This window comes from Chiloscyllium punctatum, chromosome 15, assembly GCF_047496795.1.
Source record: "Chiloscyllium punctatum isolate Juve2018m chromosome 15, sChiPun1.3, whole genome shotgun sequence".
Taxonomy (NCBI): Eukaryota; Metazoa; Chordata; class Chondrichthyes; order Orectolobiformes; family Hemiscylliidae; genus Chiloscyllium; species Chiloscyllium punctatum.
The window spans coordinates 62,580,002-62,599,445 of record NC_092753.1 but is presented as its reverse complement, the minus strand read 5'-3'; the positions used below and the strand labels follow the sequence as shown (position 1 = coordinate 62,599,445).

The 19,444-nt window shown below is 38.1% G+C and overlaps 1 protein-coding gene across 1 annotated transcript in view; it reads right to left on the bottom strand.

The window, feature by feature from the left end:
• The window catches only part of LOC140486319 (syntaxin-binding protein 5-like), a 549,610-nt gene that overhangs the window by 474,850 nt on the left and 55,316 nt on the right, over nucleotides 1-19,444 (bottom strand). Inside the window, exon 2 of the mRNA XM_072585292.1 lies at nucleotides 17,496-17,593. Within this exon, the coding sequence (XP_072441393.1) occupies nucleotides 17,496-17,593 (98 nt within the window). The remainder of the gene's footprint in view (nucleotides 1-17,495; nucleotides 17,594-19,444) is intronic.

The following is a 19,444-nucleotide window of genomic DNA, read 5'->3' as shown; positions in this document are numbered from 1 at the left end:
AACACTGTGAACCATTCAGAGTCATAGAATTGTACAGAATGGAAACAGACCCTTTGGTCCAACTCGTCCATGCTGACCAGATATTCTAAATTAATCTAGTCCCATTTGCTAGCATTTGGTCCACATCCCTCTAAACCCTTCCTATTTATATAGCCATCCGGATGTCTTTTAAATATTGTAATTGTACCAGCCTCCACCACTTCCATTGGCAGCTCGTTTCACGCATGCACCATCCTCTGTGTGAAAAGTTGCCTTTTAGGCTCCTTTTAAATCTTTTCCCCTCTTATTTTAAACCTATGCCCTCTAGTTTTCGACTCACCTCCCTCGGAAAAAGACCTTGGCTATTCATCCTATACATGTCCTTCATGATTTTATGAACTTCTAGAATGTCACCACTCAGTCTCTGACACTCCAGGGAAAATAGCCCCAGCCTATTCAGCCTCTCCCTATTGCTAAAATTATCCAGTCTTGGCAACATCCTCGTAAGTGTCCTCTGAATCCTTTCTAGTTTAACAACATCTTTCCTAAAGAAGAAAGACGAGAACTGAATTCACTATTCCAAAAGTGGCCTAACCAATTTCCTAGACAGCCGCAACATGACCTCCCAACTTCTATATTCAATGCATTAACCAATAAAGGCAAGCGTACCAAATCTTCACTATCCTGTCTAAATCTGCGACTCTACTTTCAAGGAACTATGAACCTGTACTCCAAGGTCTCTTTGTTCGGCAGTACTCCCCAGGACTTACCAGTAAGTATATAAGTCCTGACCTGGTTGGCCCTACCAAAATGCAGCACCTCACGTTTGAGCTTCTCTTGACATTCATGATGCAACTAAAACTGCTTAGTTTGATTACATCCTTGTATTCAAGATATTCATAATGCCTTATGAATAAGGGATCTACAACTGTAGTTGACAGAGAGCAGTTTCTATCTTGTATGAGACTATATTGAGGACAACAAGGCAGTGAATAAGAATATTTTAGCACTGAAAACAGAAATAAATGTAACCCAATTATATAGCTTCTATTTTCCAACTCCCATTTCTGATGCACACTACAAATATGACATCTCAAATGGGAGAAAACCTTTTCATGGATCTGTTTTCTAAATCAAGATTCATTGTATTTTTAAAAGTAAGCAACAATGTATATGTAGAAGTCTACATTATTAAATTCAGCACAAGTATTACTTTTAGTATCACTACTTGTTCTGTTTATCAATGGAAACTTCAATCCAAAGTACAACAGTTGCAAGTGGCAAAAATTTAATAATTACAAGTGCTATATATTTGAAATGAGACTACATTCTTAAAATATTTGGCTAATCAGAATCTATGAAGAGAATGTAATAATATTTCAGCTGAGAGTCCATGGTTCAGAACTTAATCTTTTAACATCAACTTACCTATTCTCTTCCACAGATGCTGTTTAACTTGTTGATATGTTTCAATATTTGGAAACAGATTTTGCAGCATCCATTTTATTGGAAACAGATGATGACTTAAGGCCTCCATTAGAAAAAAACAAATTCTACTACACAGTACATTTCTCCTCCTAGTATGTGTAACATATTCCCAATGTGATTTAAGTCAGCATGAAATAGTTTTTAAATTGTAACAAATATTTTACACAAACTGACCAAACTATTAGCCTTACATTACTGCCCAAGAGATGTCAGTTTAAAGAGATGCCAATTTAAAAAAATGTTTTCTTTGAGCAAGTATTGAAACAAAAATTCTAAGATGCTTCATAAAAATCACAAAGTTTAGGTCTGTGTCTTCCTAAAAGCAACAAGTTAATATCACTTTCCAGCATTACGTCTATGATCCTGTAGATTACAGCAGTTGAGTTGCATAAGCAGACACCTTTTAAAATGAGTTGAGGAGTTTTGCATCAACTTTTAAGCATTGAGTGCCAGAGCCCTCCCATCCTCTGGGTGAAAACATGTTTTCCTTATCTCTTCTTTGATCTTTCTACTAGTCATTTTAAATCTATGCCATCTAGTGACTGATCTCTCTGCTACAGTAAATGTGCTAAAGAATCAAGGAGCAGGAATAGTCCTTTCAGCTTATCATGTCTGCTCTGCTGTTCAATAAAACATTGCTAATCTGATGGCAACTACAAATCCACATTCCCATCAATCGTTGAAAATCTTTCCTCCCCTTGTTTATCAAGACTATATCCACTTATACTATAAAAGTATTCAAGTACTCTGTTTCCACCACCAGTCCTGGCAGAGAATTCCAAAGATTCATAACTCTGAGAAAACAAAATCACCTCATTTCTGTTTTAAATGATGTGTAAATGCTGGTGTTGGACTGAGGTGGACAAAATCAGAAGTCAGACAACACCACGTTATTGTCCAACTTTTACAAAAAAATATTGGCTTATTATTTTTATTAATTTTCTGCTCAACATGCCATGATTTATTTTCAGTATTAGCAGTTCTTTTACCTGAGCAAGGAGGCTATAAATTTGAGAATGAAGTCTAACGTTCTAGTTTTGGACTGCTGGAATGCCATCCTTGGATCATAATGAACAAAGTCCCCATCTGCCATTTTCAAGGAACATATGTCTCATCTAATTAACATGGAAGTTAATCATTACATTACAATATTCAAGAAATATAAAGCATGTATGTTTTGAACAAATTCCTTAACTAACCACTGTCATTCTGTAGTGCTGTTAGTTGGATCTCACTGTGCACACAATGGCTGTGCAGCATTGTGCAACAGTCATTGTATTTTTGAAAATAGGACAGATGACAGCAGTCATTCAACAGAAATATTTCTGAACAATTTCATAGTTTCTACACTAGCCAAATCCTTGATCTCACACTCCTATTTAATTTCTACCCCATCTTTGATGATCTTTTTCTCTCTGAGGGCCTTATATCAGTCAATATACCTTGCTCCATGCTGATTCCTTCCATCATTCACCATTCAGAGTTTTTCAATTTAGCATCTACCTTCCCTTAGCACAGACACTCCAAAGAAAAGCCTTTTTTGTTGCAGCTCTCTGTAGTGTTCAAGATGATGAACATACCCCTCTACTGTTTTCTATCTCCATTGTTCCTAACTATATGTCAAGGGTACACAAATGTAGGCTGCAAGCTCCCCCAACACTCCTCCAAAAGGGGACCCGAGGTCACATTTGGGGCTGCAAGCTCCCATCTTCTAAGTAGCAATAGTGTGTGGGGAGAGGGAATGAACTACAGAACAAAATCGGAAGAGACCGTATGGCCTGCCAAGCCTGTTCCACCTTTCAAAACAATAATGGCTGGTCTTGGGTTACAACTCAACTCTCCTGTCAGCTCCCTATATACAGTACCTTCATACCCTGAGATATCAAGCCCTAAATATATTCAGTAATGAAGACTCCATGACATACTGGGCTAGAGAATTCCAAAGATTTACAACTGTTTAAGTGAAGAAATTTCTCTTTTATATCACTCCTAAATAATCAACCGTCTAGTCTGAGATTGTGCCCCATCACTTTGTTTCCAATGGTCAAGGAATCTAATGTTTCGGTATCAACCCTATTAAGACCCTTTAGAATCTTGTACATTTCAAGGTAGTGCTCAAAATCATTCAGTTTTGCCACATTTACTAAATAGATATTGTGCAAGTTATTTTTAAAAACAGAATTCCCAAAAAGGATGCACTTAATGGATGTCACATGAGCAAAAAAAAGCAAACACATTTCATTATGTGCAATCTTCAAAATGAGATCACTTCATATTCTTCTAAACACCAGAGAATATAACTCCAGAGAATAATACTCAGCCTCTCATCATACAACAATACCCTCATCCCAGGGACTAATTTCATAATCCTTTGTTGTACTGACTTATTTATATGTGAAGAACAAAGCTGCACACAAGCTTCACCAATCTACCTATCACAGATGCATTTGTCCAAAACCGTATTAGTAGGGGTAAGCTCCACACAGTTTTTTTTTGGAGATTAGTTCCATCTTCATATTGAGGATACTCTCCTCCTGCTGTGTGGCACTACCACTGGGATAGACGTCAAACAGATCTAGCAACTCAAAACTGGGCATCCGTGAATTGCTGTAGGCCACCAATAGCAGCAAAATTGTTATCAACCACAATCTGTAATCTCAAGGCTTTATACTTCCCCTAAATCTATCATTACCATCAAGTCAGAAAGTCAAGCCTAATTCAATGAAGTATGCAGGAGAACATGCCAGAAGTAGCACAAGGCTTACCTAAAAATGAGGCATTAGCCCAGTGTAGCTGCAACACGGCACTACTTGCATGCCCAACAGCAGAACCCACCTGCAATAAATAGGACTGAGTGATATCCACCAAAGAATCAGATCTAACATCAGCAGTCCTGCCACATCCATTTGCAAATGATAATGAGCAATTAAATGACGAAAAAGAGGAGGAATTATGGGGGAGCATATATATCACTATGAAAGACAAAGCTGATGCCTCTGTTTCCATCTTCAGCCAGAAGAACAGAGTGGATGATCTATGTCAGGCTTCTCATGAGGTGTCCAGCAGCGTGATGCCAGATTTTAACTAACTCAATTCACACCACATTAAGTCAGGAAATGGATGAAGGCACTGGATATTGCAAATAACACAGGCCCTGACAACATTCAACAATAGTACTGAAGGCGTCCTCCAGAATTTAGCCATGCCGTAGTCATTTTGTCCAAATACAATCACAACACTGGCAGTTACCTGTCAATGTATCAAATTGTCCAGGTATGGCCTGTGCACAAAAAAAAGGGAAAATCCAACCTGACTAATTACCACCCTATCATCCTATTCTCGATCATCAATAAAGTGATAGAAGGGGTGATTGACAGTGCTACCAAGCATCACCTGTTTATGCCACAACACCCATGAAAAAGTGCATTGTTACTCGAGCCCCACTAATCTTAGGGTTATCATAAAACTTAAAACTTTAATCAAATTACTAAACAAAAAACCCACTTCCTGTGCAGTGAACTCATCTTTACAAAAGAAATTGACTAGGTTAATGTGCCCAACAAGAAACTAGTATTTATTACAAATAATTCAGCTCTAACCACAGGCAAACAAAATATGAATTATCAACTTTTTAACTCTCTTACTCAAATTTGACCCATTCTTAAACCACTGCACATATATGTAGACAGACGTATAAAATCAAAAGATATAGGTGGAGGCAGAAAATTAGGGAACACAGTTCATGAGCACCTGCCCACACTGTTCAATAAGATGTCTCTTTGCTTCTTCCAAGTCCTTCTGATCTTCTTTCCAAGTCACGTCAATTCTATATTGAAGACACAGCATAATGGGCACATAAATTGTTCAGTCTCTCAGTCACTGATTAGAGACAGTAATTTATGGCAAATGGTGAGACAGAATAGTTAGCTACTCCAATTCTTAACCACTGAGACAGGATGTTGTCTTTTAAAAGAGTCTGGAAACATTTTGCCACTATATTGTGCATAAATTGATAGGCTGTACACCTACGCCAAAGCCAGAGTTGTTATCATGCTGAGCACTCCTGACTCTCACAACTAGTGTTGATTGCTTTTTCAGTCAACAAACTGTTTCTGGGCAAAACTGCCCTGAACTGACACTCTATGCCAGCCGAGTATTCCTCCACACTGCTCCATGCCCCCATCACTTGAACAAAGCACTGATATAAATACAACTCACAGTGAGTTTCAGTAACTTTTTTAAAAACTGCAACATCTCTTTAAAACATTTTCCTTAATTTAAACATTTTCCTTAATTTAAACCAGTATCTTTTTCCAATTTTGGACTTTAATCCAAAAATAAAGAAAAAATGATCAATATATAATCAATAACATAGTCACTGGCACTCAATTTGAAATCTGCCAGGGCCACAAGCACACTCACATCTCTTTAAACGTCAGCACTTACAAGTATAAACCTTTCACATCTTATGACCAATGTCAGCTGAAGTATTGTATACAGTTCTGGGTGCAACACTTTTGGATGATGCAAGTGCTTTGGAGACTATTGAAGAAGCTTATGAGAACAGTTCCAGGCTGTGACATTTCAGTTATGAGGATAGATGGGAGAATTTGGGACTGCTTCCATGGAAATGCAAAAGGTGAGAGTTTTGATGGAAGATCACACCTGGAGTAGTGTGCACAGCTTTAGTCTACTTAACCGAGGAAAGGTGTTCTGGCTGTTGAGGGAATGTAACAAAGGTTGACAGGGATTGCAGGACTGTTGCATGGGGAAAGACTGGATCAGTTAGTACTATATTCATTAGAATTTATAAAAATATGGGGCGATCTCATAGAATGCACAGGTTTCTGACAGGGTTGATGCAGGAAGGAGTGGGGAGTCCAGAACAAAGAGTCACAGTCTAAATATAAAGGATAAGCATTTTAGGACAGAGATGAGAAGAAATTTCTACCCTCAGAAAATGGTGAGCCTGTGGAATTCAGTTCCACAGGAAGCTTTGAGACAAAGCATTGAAGACTTTCAAGAAAGAGGTAGCTATAGCTCTTAGGAGTAAAAGGATCAAAGGATATGGGAAGAAAGCAGGAGCAGGATACTGAGTTGGATGATCACCATCATCATATTGAATTGCAGTGCAGCTCCAAGAACTGAATAGCCTACTCCTGTTCCTATATTTTAGCTTTCGCTTAGCCTCTGATTTTTCCTTATTATAAACTCTAAATTTGTAACTTAATTTTTTATAACTTCTTGATATTCAATATCTGATTAATAATCTATATTCATTCATCAGCCAACAAATGCAGATTTTTTCAACTGTGCAATCAAGCAGCACATACTCAGCATTAACCTGCTTACCATTTCATGATTTTGTTGAAATCTTCCTCGCATAAAGGAATAAGTTTTTGGTTGTTTCATCTCAGTTCCAATCATCTCAACTCCAGAACATCACTGCAGGAGTTCCTCAAGGTAGTATTATGAGCCACAGCGAACCATAAATTGAGCCCCACTTTTCCCAGATCTGTCCAAATACTCAAGCTTCTTAAAAATATATAAAGTACCCCAATTTACTTGACTTTCAGATCAAGGTGGATAGGAAGTATAGGCCAGGTTTCTATACTGAACAAGGATTATTATTTATTGCAAGTGGACTATCATTACGAGTAAACAGATGTAAACCACTGACATATATCACTACTAACAATCTCCTTTTAAACTCCCCTAAACACCTAATACAGACTAACAGATAAACAAAATATCTTATTGGCAAAGGTAGGAAAAAAACTGGAAAGTCAGTTCAGTGGGCTTTGCATCCCAAATTAAATATAGAGATGATAATTTGTCGCTAGCCAGTTCTTAGTGTTCAATTGTTTTCTCTCGAAGCTTTCACTAGTTTGTAAGAAGTAGACAGCAACTAACTTACTTGGAAATTGTTTCTGAATTATAAATTCAAAAGTTATAGCTCACACAATGAATGCAAAGAAGATAATTGGTTTTCTCCAATTTACTGCATTTTACTGCAAAGAACAGGTAGATCACTGGACTGCCTTCTGAGTCTTTCTCTCTCTTTCTCTCTCACTGTTTCAGTGACTTTGTAACTTTTTCTAGTTCCAGTTAGCTTAGAATCAATCAACATCACTTGTAAACAATGTTATGGCCCCTGATTATCTGTCATTGCTGAAAACTGCCCCAAAAATAGAATTCACAATAGGCATTAAATTCCTTGATGTGAAATTATGCAGATATCCTGGTAAATCGATTTGTAAAACAGTTCTTTCTCATTGTAGTCACAGTATTTAATGATACAAAATACAAACACATAGATTTTACAATAGTACTAAGGCCAAACAACTTCATGCTTAAGGCTACTAGTAGCAATCACATTCATGCCGCACATGCATTAAGCAGTGATCATCTGTAACAAGAGAGAATTCAAATATTATTTCCTTGATGTCCAACACTATCTGACCTCTTGGTAATTGGCATCCTATACTATTTCACTAAATCTGAAGGCAAACAAGATACACCTTTCAAATCCACAACCACTTCCATCTAAGAAGAAGGGTAGTAGATACACGGGAACACCACCACCCACAGGTGTACAAGTTCTCCTCCAAGTGACTTACCATCCTGACTTGGAAATATAATGCTGCTCCTTCACTTTTATTGTGTGAAAATCCTGGAAATCCTTCCATAATGACTTTGTGGGTCTACCTACAGTGCATGGGCTGAATGGTTCAAGAAGGCAGCTCACCACCACCACCACCTCCTCAAGCGGAAATTGGGACAGGCAATAAATGCTGGCCAGCCTGCGATGCCCACATCCCACAAAAGCAGAAAACAACTCAAAGAACCCCAAAGTACATTCCTCTATGTACTCTGAAGCCCCCTGGCATTAACATTAATTTTACCTACTTCAGAGTATAATCACTGATCTCATGTCTCTGATAGCAGACGCTTTTGGTGTAAGAGGAATATTTAACCCCTTCCAGTGGAGATGTGGGCTGTTACATCACATGGGTGCTTCTACATGGTCATTCAAGTGGTTGACACTCCTGTGTCTGTCTAGCCTTTCCTTCCACCACATTCCCAGAATGTTAGAGTCTACTGCTTTTCCATGCTTCCATGAATTTTGCTATTCTGCTTAGAACATTTGCAAATCCAATAGGTCTTGTATGTATCTTTTATTTCTCAAATATATCTCACTTTTTCTCTCCTTTTGTCCCGTGTTACTATTACATTTGATATTTTATCATGTCCTGTAAAATTAAATAATAGGTTTATAAACATTCATTTTCTTTTCCTCAAGCCCATTTAAGCTTAATCTACTTCTCCTTGCAACCTGTCCATCTGCACCACTCGCCAAATCTAATGAAGAATCAAGACCAGAAGCATCGACCTCAGAAATGGGTGCTGATTGGAGTTTGGAGCAAGAGTCAGTCATTAACAATGCATGACAGTGGAATGCATAAGAACCTACATTTTGTCAATGTCTCTCATGATTTTACTCTGAATGCATATTATGAAGTATGATACAGACCCATATGATGCACTTTCACTCGTCAATTGAAAAGTTGCACCTTTGTCAATATAAAGGCAGGACTTCAGCTCCACAAAGTCTGTGCGGTGGTTGCTCTTATCGATACTGTCATGGACAAAAGCATCTGCAGTTGGAAGTATAGTAAAGATGAGGTCCAGTATGTTTTTACCTTCTTGTTGTTCTCTCACCATCTGCTGCAGACCCAGTCTAGTAGCAATGTCCCTTAGGACCTAATCAGCTCGATCTGTAGTACTGCTGCCAAGGTGATGGACATTGAAATCCCCCACCCAAAGTACATCTTCTACCCTTGTCATCCTCAGTGCTTCCTCTAAGTGTTGTTCAACATGGAGAAGCATCAGCTGAGGGAGGACAGTAGATGGTAATCAGCAGGAGCTTTCCTTGCCCACGTTTAACCTGAAGCCATGAGACTTCACGGATCTGGAGTCAATGTTGAGGAGTCCGAAGGCAACTCTCTCCCAACTGTATATCATATGCCACCACTTCTGCTGAGTCTGTACTACTGTTGGGGCATGGCATTTCCAGGGATGATGATGGTGACATTTGGAACATTGTCTGTAATGTATGATTCTATGAGTATGATTGTGTGAGGATGTTGCTTGAATAGACTGTGAAACAGCTCCCCCAATTTTGGCATTGGCCCCAGATGTTGGTGAGGAGGACTTTACAGGGTCAACAGGACTGTTTCTGCAGTTCTCCTTTGCCATGCCTAGATCGATGACAGGTAATCCGTCTAGTTTCATTTCTTTGAGACTTTGTAGCGATTGGTACAATTGAATGGCCTGCTGTTCATTTAGAGATCATTTTAGAGGGCAATTAAGAGTCAATTACATTGCACAAAAGTATAAAAGTATAAGGCAAGGAAGTGATGATACAGTTCTATAAATCATTGGTCAGATCATATTTGGAGTATTTCTGGGCACCTTATTTAAGGAAGGATTGGAGAGAGTACAAAGGAGATTTACTAGAATGATAACAAGAATGAGAGATTTTAGATACAAGGAAAGATTAAATAAATTGGGCTTATTCTCCTTAGAAAAGAGAAGATAAAGAGGTGATCTTATTGAGGTGTTAAAAATTATAAACAATTTTGCCAGATAAAGAAAGATATTCTGTTTCCATAGGTTGGTATGTCAACAACAACAATTTTAACATTGTCAGGAGGAGAGATAGGAGTGAGATGAGGAGAAACTTCTTTACTCCGAGAGTTATTCGGATTTGGAATATGCTGCTTGGGAGAGTGATGGAGGCAAATTCCATTGGAAGTCTCATAGGAGAGCTGGATATATATCTGAGAATGATAAATTGAGAAGGCTTTGGAGTTAAGGCTAGACAACAGGACTAGCTGGGTAGCTCTTTCAGGAGCTGGTACAGACACAATAGGCCAAACAACCTCCTTCTGTATCAAAGGTTTGGAAAACTGCTAATGTGACACCCCATTCAAAACGTGTGGGAGGCAAAAGGTCGATTAGCCTAACATTTACTGTTGGAAAAAATATTGGAATCAGTTATTAAGTAATAGCAGAAAATTGGAAAATCGTAACCTAATCATGCAGAGTCAGCACAACCTCATGAAAGAAAAATCGTATCTGACTAATTTATTAGAGTTTTTGAAAGAAATTTCAACCAGAGTCAATAGATGGGAACTAGTAGATGTATTGTATTTGGAGATCCAGAAGGTGTTCGATAAGGTATCTCACAGAAGGTCAAATCATAAGACAAGAACCCACTATGTTGGCAGCAGTATACTGGCATGGATAGACAAGTGGCTCATGGGCAGGAAATAGTAGGGGTAAAGGGGTTCTTTATCATTTGGTGACCTGTGACCAGCAGGGTTCCACATGGATCAGTGTTTACAATATATATTACTAAGTTGTAGAAAGTGAATTTACCGTAGCCAAATTTGCAGACAACACAAATATTTGGAAAGGTAGTTTGTGAGGACACAAACCGTTTAGAGAGAGATATTGATAGGTTAAATGAGTGGGCAAAAAGTTTGCAAATGGGAATAATATGGGGAAATGCAAAGTGGTTCATTTTGGAAAGGAGAACAAAAGAATAGAATATAATTCAAATGGAGAGAAGCTGCAGAAAGCTGCAATACAAAGGAATTTGGGGACATTGGTGTCTAAGACTAGGGAAGTCTTACTGCAATTGTACAAGGTGCTGGTGAGACCACATCTGGAGTACTGTGAGCGGTTTTAGTCCTGTTATTTAAGGAAAAATATAACTTCTTTGGAGGCAGTTCAGAGAAGATTCACTAGGATAATCCCCTTGAATGGTCTTATGCACATAGATTAAACTACTCACTGTAGTTTACAAGAATAATAGCTGATCTCATTGAAACATGAAACATTCTTAAGGGTCGAGAGTGTTTCACAGGGTAAATGCTGAGAGGATGCTTCGCCTCATAGGAGAATCTAGGACCAGAGGCTGTCGTCTCAGAATAATGGGATGCCAATTGACTGAGATGATGAGGAATTTTTTTCTGTAAGGGTTGTGGGTCTTTGGAACTCTATGCGACAGAGAGCTGTGGGGGCAGAGTCCTTGTCTGTATTTAAGGCTGAGATCGATAAATTCTTGATCAAGGATTACAGAGAAAAGACAGGAAAACAGACATGAGGAATGTCAGATCAGCCATAATGGTGCAGCAGGCTCAAGGAGCTGACAAACTTACTCCTGTTCCTAATTCTTATGGTTGTATGATCTTATCCTTTCTGTCAAAATGCATTACCCCTCAATTACCTGTATTAAATTAAATTTATTATTTGTATGTCCATTCTGCTAGCCTACAACCTACTGAAATGGATTAGTATCATCATTTTAGTCATACCTCTAGGTTTTGCATCATTGGCAAATTCGGAAAATTTATTTCCAATATGGAAGTTATAAGCAATCACATTAGCACTCAATTTTGCAAAACATCACTGTCTATCATCATCTAGTCTGAAAATGAACTGTTTACCATGTCTTGCACTTTTCTATTTCGGAGTTGCTTTTTAATTCAAACTGACACAGACTCTTTTGTTCATTGAAGCTTAGTTTTGTGAATCAGCCTTTTACATGGCATTTCTTAAAATTCCTACAGACAAAATCTATTGTTTCTCCTTCAATAACCTTTTCAATTTCATCTAATAATGAGATTAGATCAGTCATGCTGATTTGTCTTTCAGAAATCTGTGCTGGATTGTCCTTAATTAAGTAACGTTGCTGTTGATTTTTTTCTGATTACCCACCATTATGTTTTGCCAATCATACTTCATTCATGTCACACCTTACATTCATGAAATCATTTCTTCCTTCATTTCAATGCAATTCCTCATCCTCCTCTTCCATCCCCATTGTCACTCGCCCTAAAATGAAGCACTGCTCAGGTTATTTTGCATGCTTTTCAGAAATGAGACACAATATACTCTAGAATGAGATCTCTTTTTCGTTCCCTTGTCAATTATTCTCCATTCACATAATTTCTTACACCTATTAAGTTCCTGATTAATATCATACTTTTTGAATATCAGAGTTAGGGAGATTTGTACTTCCTTGCTGCAAACTGACAGAATTAATCTCCATTTCTTCTCTCCTAGAAGATTAAGTCATCTGACTTGCATTCAGCACTGAATGAAATATGATCACTTCAACGTTCCCATGATTAAAGCATTTCCATTCTTCTGCTTTTTCTCAGCCAACATTTAAAGAACAGCCAAATAAAACAAAGAACTTCAGATGCTAGACATCTGGAACATAAACAGAAATTTCTGAAGAAACTCAGTAGGTCTAGCAGCAGCTGTGTAAAGAAAACAGATAATATGCTGGGTCCAGTGGCTCTCAGAAATGTTAGGAGTGAGAAGCAAGTGGTGTTTATACTGAAGCCAAAGTTGTTGGGGGGGGGGGGGGGGGGGGGGGGGGGGGGAGGGGGGGAAGGGGGGAGGTTGTTGAGTGGATAGTTAGAGATGGACAAAGTTTGATAGAAGATTTGTAGCTCGGGTGCTCGTTGTTGTGGTTCTGTTCGCCGAGCTGGGAATTTGTCTTGCAAACGTTTCGTCCCCTGTCTAGGTGACATCCTCAGTGCTTGGGAGCATCCTGTGAAGCGCTTCTGTGCTGTTTTCTCCGGTATTTATAGTGGCCTGTCTCTGCCGCTTCCGGTTGTCAGTTCGAGCTGTCCACTGTAGTGGTCGGTATATTGGGTCCAGGTCGATGTGTTTGTTGATTGAATCTGTGGATGAGTGCCATGCCTCTAGGAATTCCCTGGCTGTTCTCTGTTTGGCTTGCCCTATAATGGTAGTGTTGTCCCAGTCAAATTCATGTTGCTTGTCGTCTGTGTGTGTGGCTACTAATGTGGCTACTTAGTAGAGATGGAGCCCAGAGTGTGAGAGATGGATATGAAATGGTTAGGTAAATAAGGAGATTATGTAGGTGTTTGGCATGCTTGCCTTCATCAGTCAGAGCATTGAGAACAGGAGTTGGGACATCATGCTACAGCTGCACAAGACATTAGTGAGGTCACATTTGGAGTACTGCGTACAATTCTGGTTGCCCTGCTATCGAAAGGATGTTATTAGATCACAAGGGTGAAGAAAATGCTTGCAAGAATGTTACCAAGACCGGAAGGTTTGAGTTATAAGGAGAAGCTGGAACTTTTATTCCTTGGAGCGTAGGAGGTGACCTTACAGAGATTTATGAAATCATGTGGGGCATAGACAACGTGAATAGTCAAGGCCCTTTCAAAAGGATGGTGAGTCCAAAACTAGAGGGCATAGGTTTAAGGTTAGAGGAGAAAAGGGCAATCTTTTCACACAGAGGGTGGTGGGTATATGGAACAAGTTGCCAGAGGCAGTGGTAGAGGCAGGTACAATTACAATATTTAAAAGACATTTGGATAGGTACATGGATAGGAAAGATTTAGAGGGATAAGAGCCAAACACAGAAAAATGGGGCTAGATCAGGTTAGGAAACCTGGTCGGCATGGATACAGTAGGTTGAAGGGCCTGTTTCCATGCTGTATGCCTCTATAACTTCTGAGTTCATTCATTGAGGATGCACCACCACAGGACCCATAAAACTTAGCTTTACTTCCTAACCTACTCGTCCCATTTTGATTTCTTGATGGACCAAAACTCTATCTAACTTGACTTCAAATATATTCAATGATCCACAATCTTGTGGCATAGAATTCCAAAGATTTACAACCCTTTGAGTGAAAACAATGTCCAGGATTTCGCTGCTCGTTGGATGCTGCCTGAACTGCTGTGCTCTTCCAGCACCACTAATCCAGTATTTGGTTTTCAGCATCTGCAGTCATTGTTTTTACCTTCAGTCCTAAAGGGTCAGGCCCTTATCCTGAGACCATGTTCACAATGTTCAAAGTTCCCCAGCCATGGGAAACAACCTCTTCAATCTATCCCTCAAGCCCTTTCAGAATCTTGTTAAGTTTCATGGAGATCATCTTCGCATTCTTCTAAACTCCAGAGAATTCAGACTGAATTTACATATCCTCTCACTATAGGACACCTCTTTCATCCCAGAAATGAATCTAGTGAACCTTTGTGGCATGATGTCCACTGCAAGTATATCCTTCCTTAAAAATGAAATTGCACATAGTTCTCCACTTATGGCATCATCATCATAGCTCTGTGTAATTGTAGCAAGGCATTCTCATCCCGCTCTTCAATTTCCTTTAGATTAAAAATCAAGATATCATTTGTATTCCTAATTGCTTGCTGTACTTGGATGCTAATATTTTGTGTTCCTTGTATGAGTACACCAAAATTATTCTGAATATCATTTACGTAAGTAACATCCTTAAAAGATTCTGCTTTTCTATTCTTACTACTGAACTGAGTAACCTCATACTTCCCCATTACGACCCGTTCATTTAATCTTTTCATTTCTCTTTGCTGTATATCTGTATCCTCCTCATTGTTTACATTCCCACTTGATTTTGTATCCTCAAACTTAGATATATTATTCTCAGTATCCTCATACAAGTTATTAATATAGATTGTAAAGAATTGATTCCTTAGCTAAAATATTACAGCAAACCATGGGTCACTAGCTTGAAAATGCCCTATTCATCCCTGACTCCTGCCCATTAACTATTAAAATATTATATTCAAATAAGAGTCCTTACGTTATGTATTAACCTTTTTGTGATACTATATTTGAATGACTTCTGAAATCCAAATATACTATGTTTACTGGTTCTACTTTATCTACACTACTAATTACATCCCCAAAAAATTAAAATGTTTCTCTTTTATAAAACCAGGTTGGACTATGTCTGATCATATTATGATTTTAAGTGCATTATTGAAACTTCTTTAATAAGAGATTCTAGCATTTTCCTAGTGAAGCTAACCAGCCTCTAGTTCCCAGTTTACTCCCTCCTTTCTTAACTGGCAATGTTACAATGCTAATTTTAATTCTGCTGAGATATTCTAGAACCTGGGGAATTTTGGAAAATCACAATTGTCACAACCACTACCTCAGCAGTTACTTTTCTTTGAGCTCTCAGACAAACCAACAGTCACGACATTTATTAGAGTTTAGTTCTTTCTGTTTCTCCAATACATTTTTTCTGTTTATTACCTTACTTTACTCACAATTTTTAGCACCATGTTATGTTTTATTTCTGGTATACAATTTGAGACTTCTACAAGAAGACAGACACAATGTACTTGTTTGATGTGTCTGCCATTTTCCATGACGATTTTTCCAATCTCTACCTCTAGGGGATCAACGCTTACTATAGTTACTGTCCCTTTCGTATATTTATTTGGCCTGGGACAATGAAGGAATTATGTATTTCTAAGTCAGGACATGTAATTTATAGAAGAATTTTCAAGCAGCAGTGCTCTGTCTAGGTGGTAGCGATTGCAGGTTTGGAAGGCATTGTTAAAGGAATCCTGGTGAGTTATTGCAGTGCATCCTGCAGATAGTATATATTTCTGCTAGTGTGCACTGGTGGCAGAACAAGTGTAAATTTAAGATTAAGGATGGTGTAGCAATCAAGCAGCGGCTTTGTCCTGAATATCTGCTGTCAGGTGTGTGACTGTTGTTGGAATTGAACACATCTAGCCAAGCAAAACTACTCCCTCACATCCTGAATTGTGAAACTAAATTGCTAAATTGTTGCTAAACTGCTATTCAATTTTGCCTTGGTTTTGTTGCCAATCTTCCTGGACCTATGCAGCAGGCATTAAATTCAAATTATTAATCACACGATGCACAGTTCACTTAAATATGCTAATAATAATTAGCTCCTCCAAAGGAGAACTCCCAGATTCCTCAACATCTCCTACCACTAAAGTGGCAACAGCCACAGGGGAAGTCACATTTTGTGATTTGACAATTTTATGCCCTAACCCTTGCCTTCTCCCACCAATCATCAACTAAGCCAACCATCCTTTCTCCATAGATATTGCCTAAGCTGCTACATATTTCTAGAATTTCTGTTCTTATTATGGCAATAAAGTACTTTTCTTTATTAACTTTGCATAAGAAGTCTGGAATTGATTCAATTTGCAGTTAGGAGTTTCTGAACTCTATTATTTGTGAAGTATTTAGCCCATCTTGTTCAAAGGGTAAATCCTGAAGTGAGCAGATTGATTGGTGTGGCCTGTTACACAGAATTCTGAAATAAGCAACTCTGTTATTTTCAATGAAACTGTGATTGTTGAATATATTTTCTTTGATATATACCACATTTCAAATCACTTCGCTGTTATAAGTATAGCTATTGATCAACATTGTTGATGCTGAATGAACAAAATCAAGTTTGCTTTTAATACAACACATCCAGGGTAAAATCATAGTACCTCATCAATATAGTGAAGTTAGTCTTTTAATTTTATTACAGTTTCTGCTGGCTACCCTTAGTAGTGTGACTTCCTCACAGATGGATTTTGTGAATGGTGAAAATTTATTCTGAAAGTCAAAAGGGGCTTCAACCTTAAAATAGCTGAAAAGTATGCAACAAGCAAAACAATAATATAATGACAAGGAAATCAAAAACAATAAGTGAACGATAATTTCAACCATGAGAGATCAAACCACAGTTAAACAAAATGGTAAGAGCATTACAGGTAGTTGTGCTGAGAGAAATCTGAGCTGTTTCTCTTTGTACCATGTGGGTCAGTTTATGGCAAACCACAATATCAACAAGGAAAATGTGATAAAAGAAAATACCTTCCCAAACATCTGCAGTTGATCCAAAATGAATCACATTATCACTTTGCAACATAACCATAGTCATATGAGTATAATACTGTCAGACAAGATTCATTTGAATAATATGTCAGGATAGGCAAAGCTTCAGGTAAATACACTCACCATAATGAGACAAGACAATACGTTATCATTGACTGTGAGTTCCAGATTCAACGTAGAAGAAAGCAATAGTCAGTATCTGAGACAATGCAAGTATCCACTGCTACAAACCTTCTTGTAAGCAAGCTAAACCAATTTTTTTAAAGGATACATTCGTAGTGCTCCTGTACGGCATCCAATAGCCAGGATTTTTTGCACTGGATCAAAAGCTAAGGCAGAAGGTTGACAGGGGAAGCCATGACGTACCGTCTGTGAAATAAGGGATACAAACAAATTAAACATTAAAACTGACATTCTACATATCTTCATAAAAAAATTACATATTATTAATTAAAAGGTTGGCTTCAATTGCCTGCATTTAAATCTGTACATTTCTACATGTTCAAAAATCCATTCATTTGGCATGAAACATACTGGGTGAATTTTTGTTTTCATTCAAAACCAGAAATAAATTCAGATCCATTTAATTCTATCAAATTTATAAAAATAACCATGGTATCATCTAGTACTTACAGTTCAGAAACAGACCATTTTTACAACTGCTCCATGTTCATGCTTCTATTTCACATCAGCCTGTTGTCTTTAACTGATTGTTAAGAACGAGTTTAATTTTTATTCTGTATTTGGTTTTAAAAAACTGGTTTCATTTCATTTATTTTTGATTCATAAATTGTACTGGGGAATCCGGAGATTTGTACTGTCCAGTTGCATTTTAATGATTTTTGATTTTAATTTTACTACTGCTACATGTACTGAGATACAATGAAAAGTATTGTTTTGTGTGCTATCCAAGCAAATCACGCCAGACATAAGTACATCAGAGTAATAGAACAAAATGTAGAATACAGTATGGCAGCTACAGAGAAGATACAGAGAAAGATTAACTTTAATATATGAAAGGTCTATTCAGTAGTCTTATAATAGCTGTTCTTGAATCTGTTGCTTTCAAATTTTTGTATCTTCTGCCCAATGGAAAGAGTGGGAGGGCTTTTTCATTATGTTGGTTGCTGTCCTGACAAGTAGAGACAGAGAAAATATAGACAGAGTCAATGGAAGGAAAGCTTGTTTGCGTGATGGACTGGGCTGTGTTCACAACTCTGTTTATTCTTGAGGTCTTGGCAGAGCAGTTGCCAGCATAACCTGTGATGCATCCAGATTCTGTGGTGCATCTACAATAAAATTGGTAAGCGTTATTATGGACATGCTGAATCTCCTTAGCCTTCTGAAGAAGTAGAGGCATTGGTGTGCTTTTTTGTGCGCAGTGCAAGATGGATTGACCAGAACAGCTTATTAATGAACTTTTAAAGCCTTGAGGTGAGCACTTCAAAGAGTCATAGAGGTTTACAGCATGGAAACAAGCCCTTTGGTCTAACTTGCCTACGCCACCCAGTTTTCACAGTTAATCTAGTCCCATTTGCCTGCTTTTGGTCCATTTCCCACCATACCTATCCCCTGCATGTACTTGTCCAAATGTTTGTTAAATGACAAAATAGTACTCCCCTTCACCACTGCCTCTGACAGCTTGTGCTCAGATACTCAGCACCCGCTATGTGAAAAAAATGCCCCTCTAGACCCTTTTGTGTCTCTACCCTCTCACTTTAACCTATGCTCTCTAGTTTTAGACTCCCTGATCATGGAGAAAAGCTCTTAGCTATCTACCTGATCTATGCTTCTCATATTTTAAAAGATTTCTATAAAGGTCATTCCTCAGTCTCCTACAGTCCAATGAAAAAAAAGTCCCAGCCTGTCCAACTACTCCTTATAACTCAAACCTTCCAGTCCAGGTAGCATCCTAGTAAATCTTTTCTGCACTCTTTCCAGTTTAATTATATCCTTTTTATGGCAGGGCAACCAGATTTGCATGCACAACTCCAAATGTGACCTAACTAACACCTTGTAGAACTGCAACAAGGCATTGTATTTTTTTTAAAAAAGCAATAGGAGTTCAGTGATACAGAGAAACTACAAAGTAAGTAAGCCTGGGTGTTGATGTGTCAGAGGGTGAACTCAAAGCAGCTGGACAGCTAAGCTTAGGACAATAGTGGGTTTGCTCTTAAGTTTAAACTAATTGTTTCATTTACAGCTTGTTTCAAAGAACAT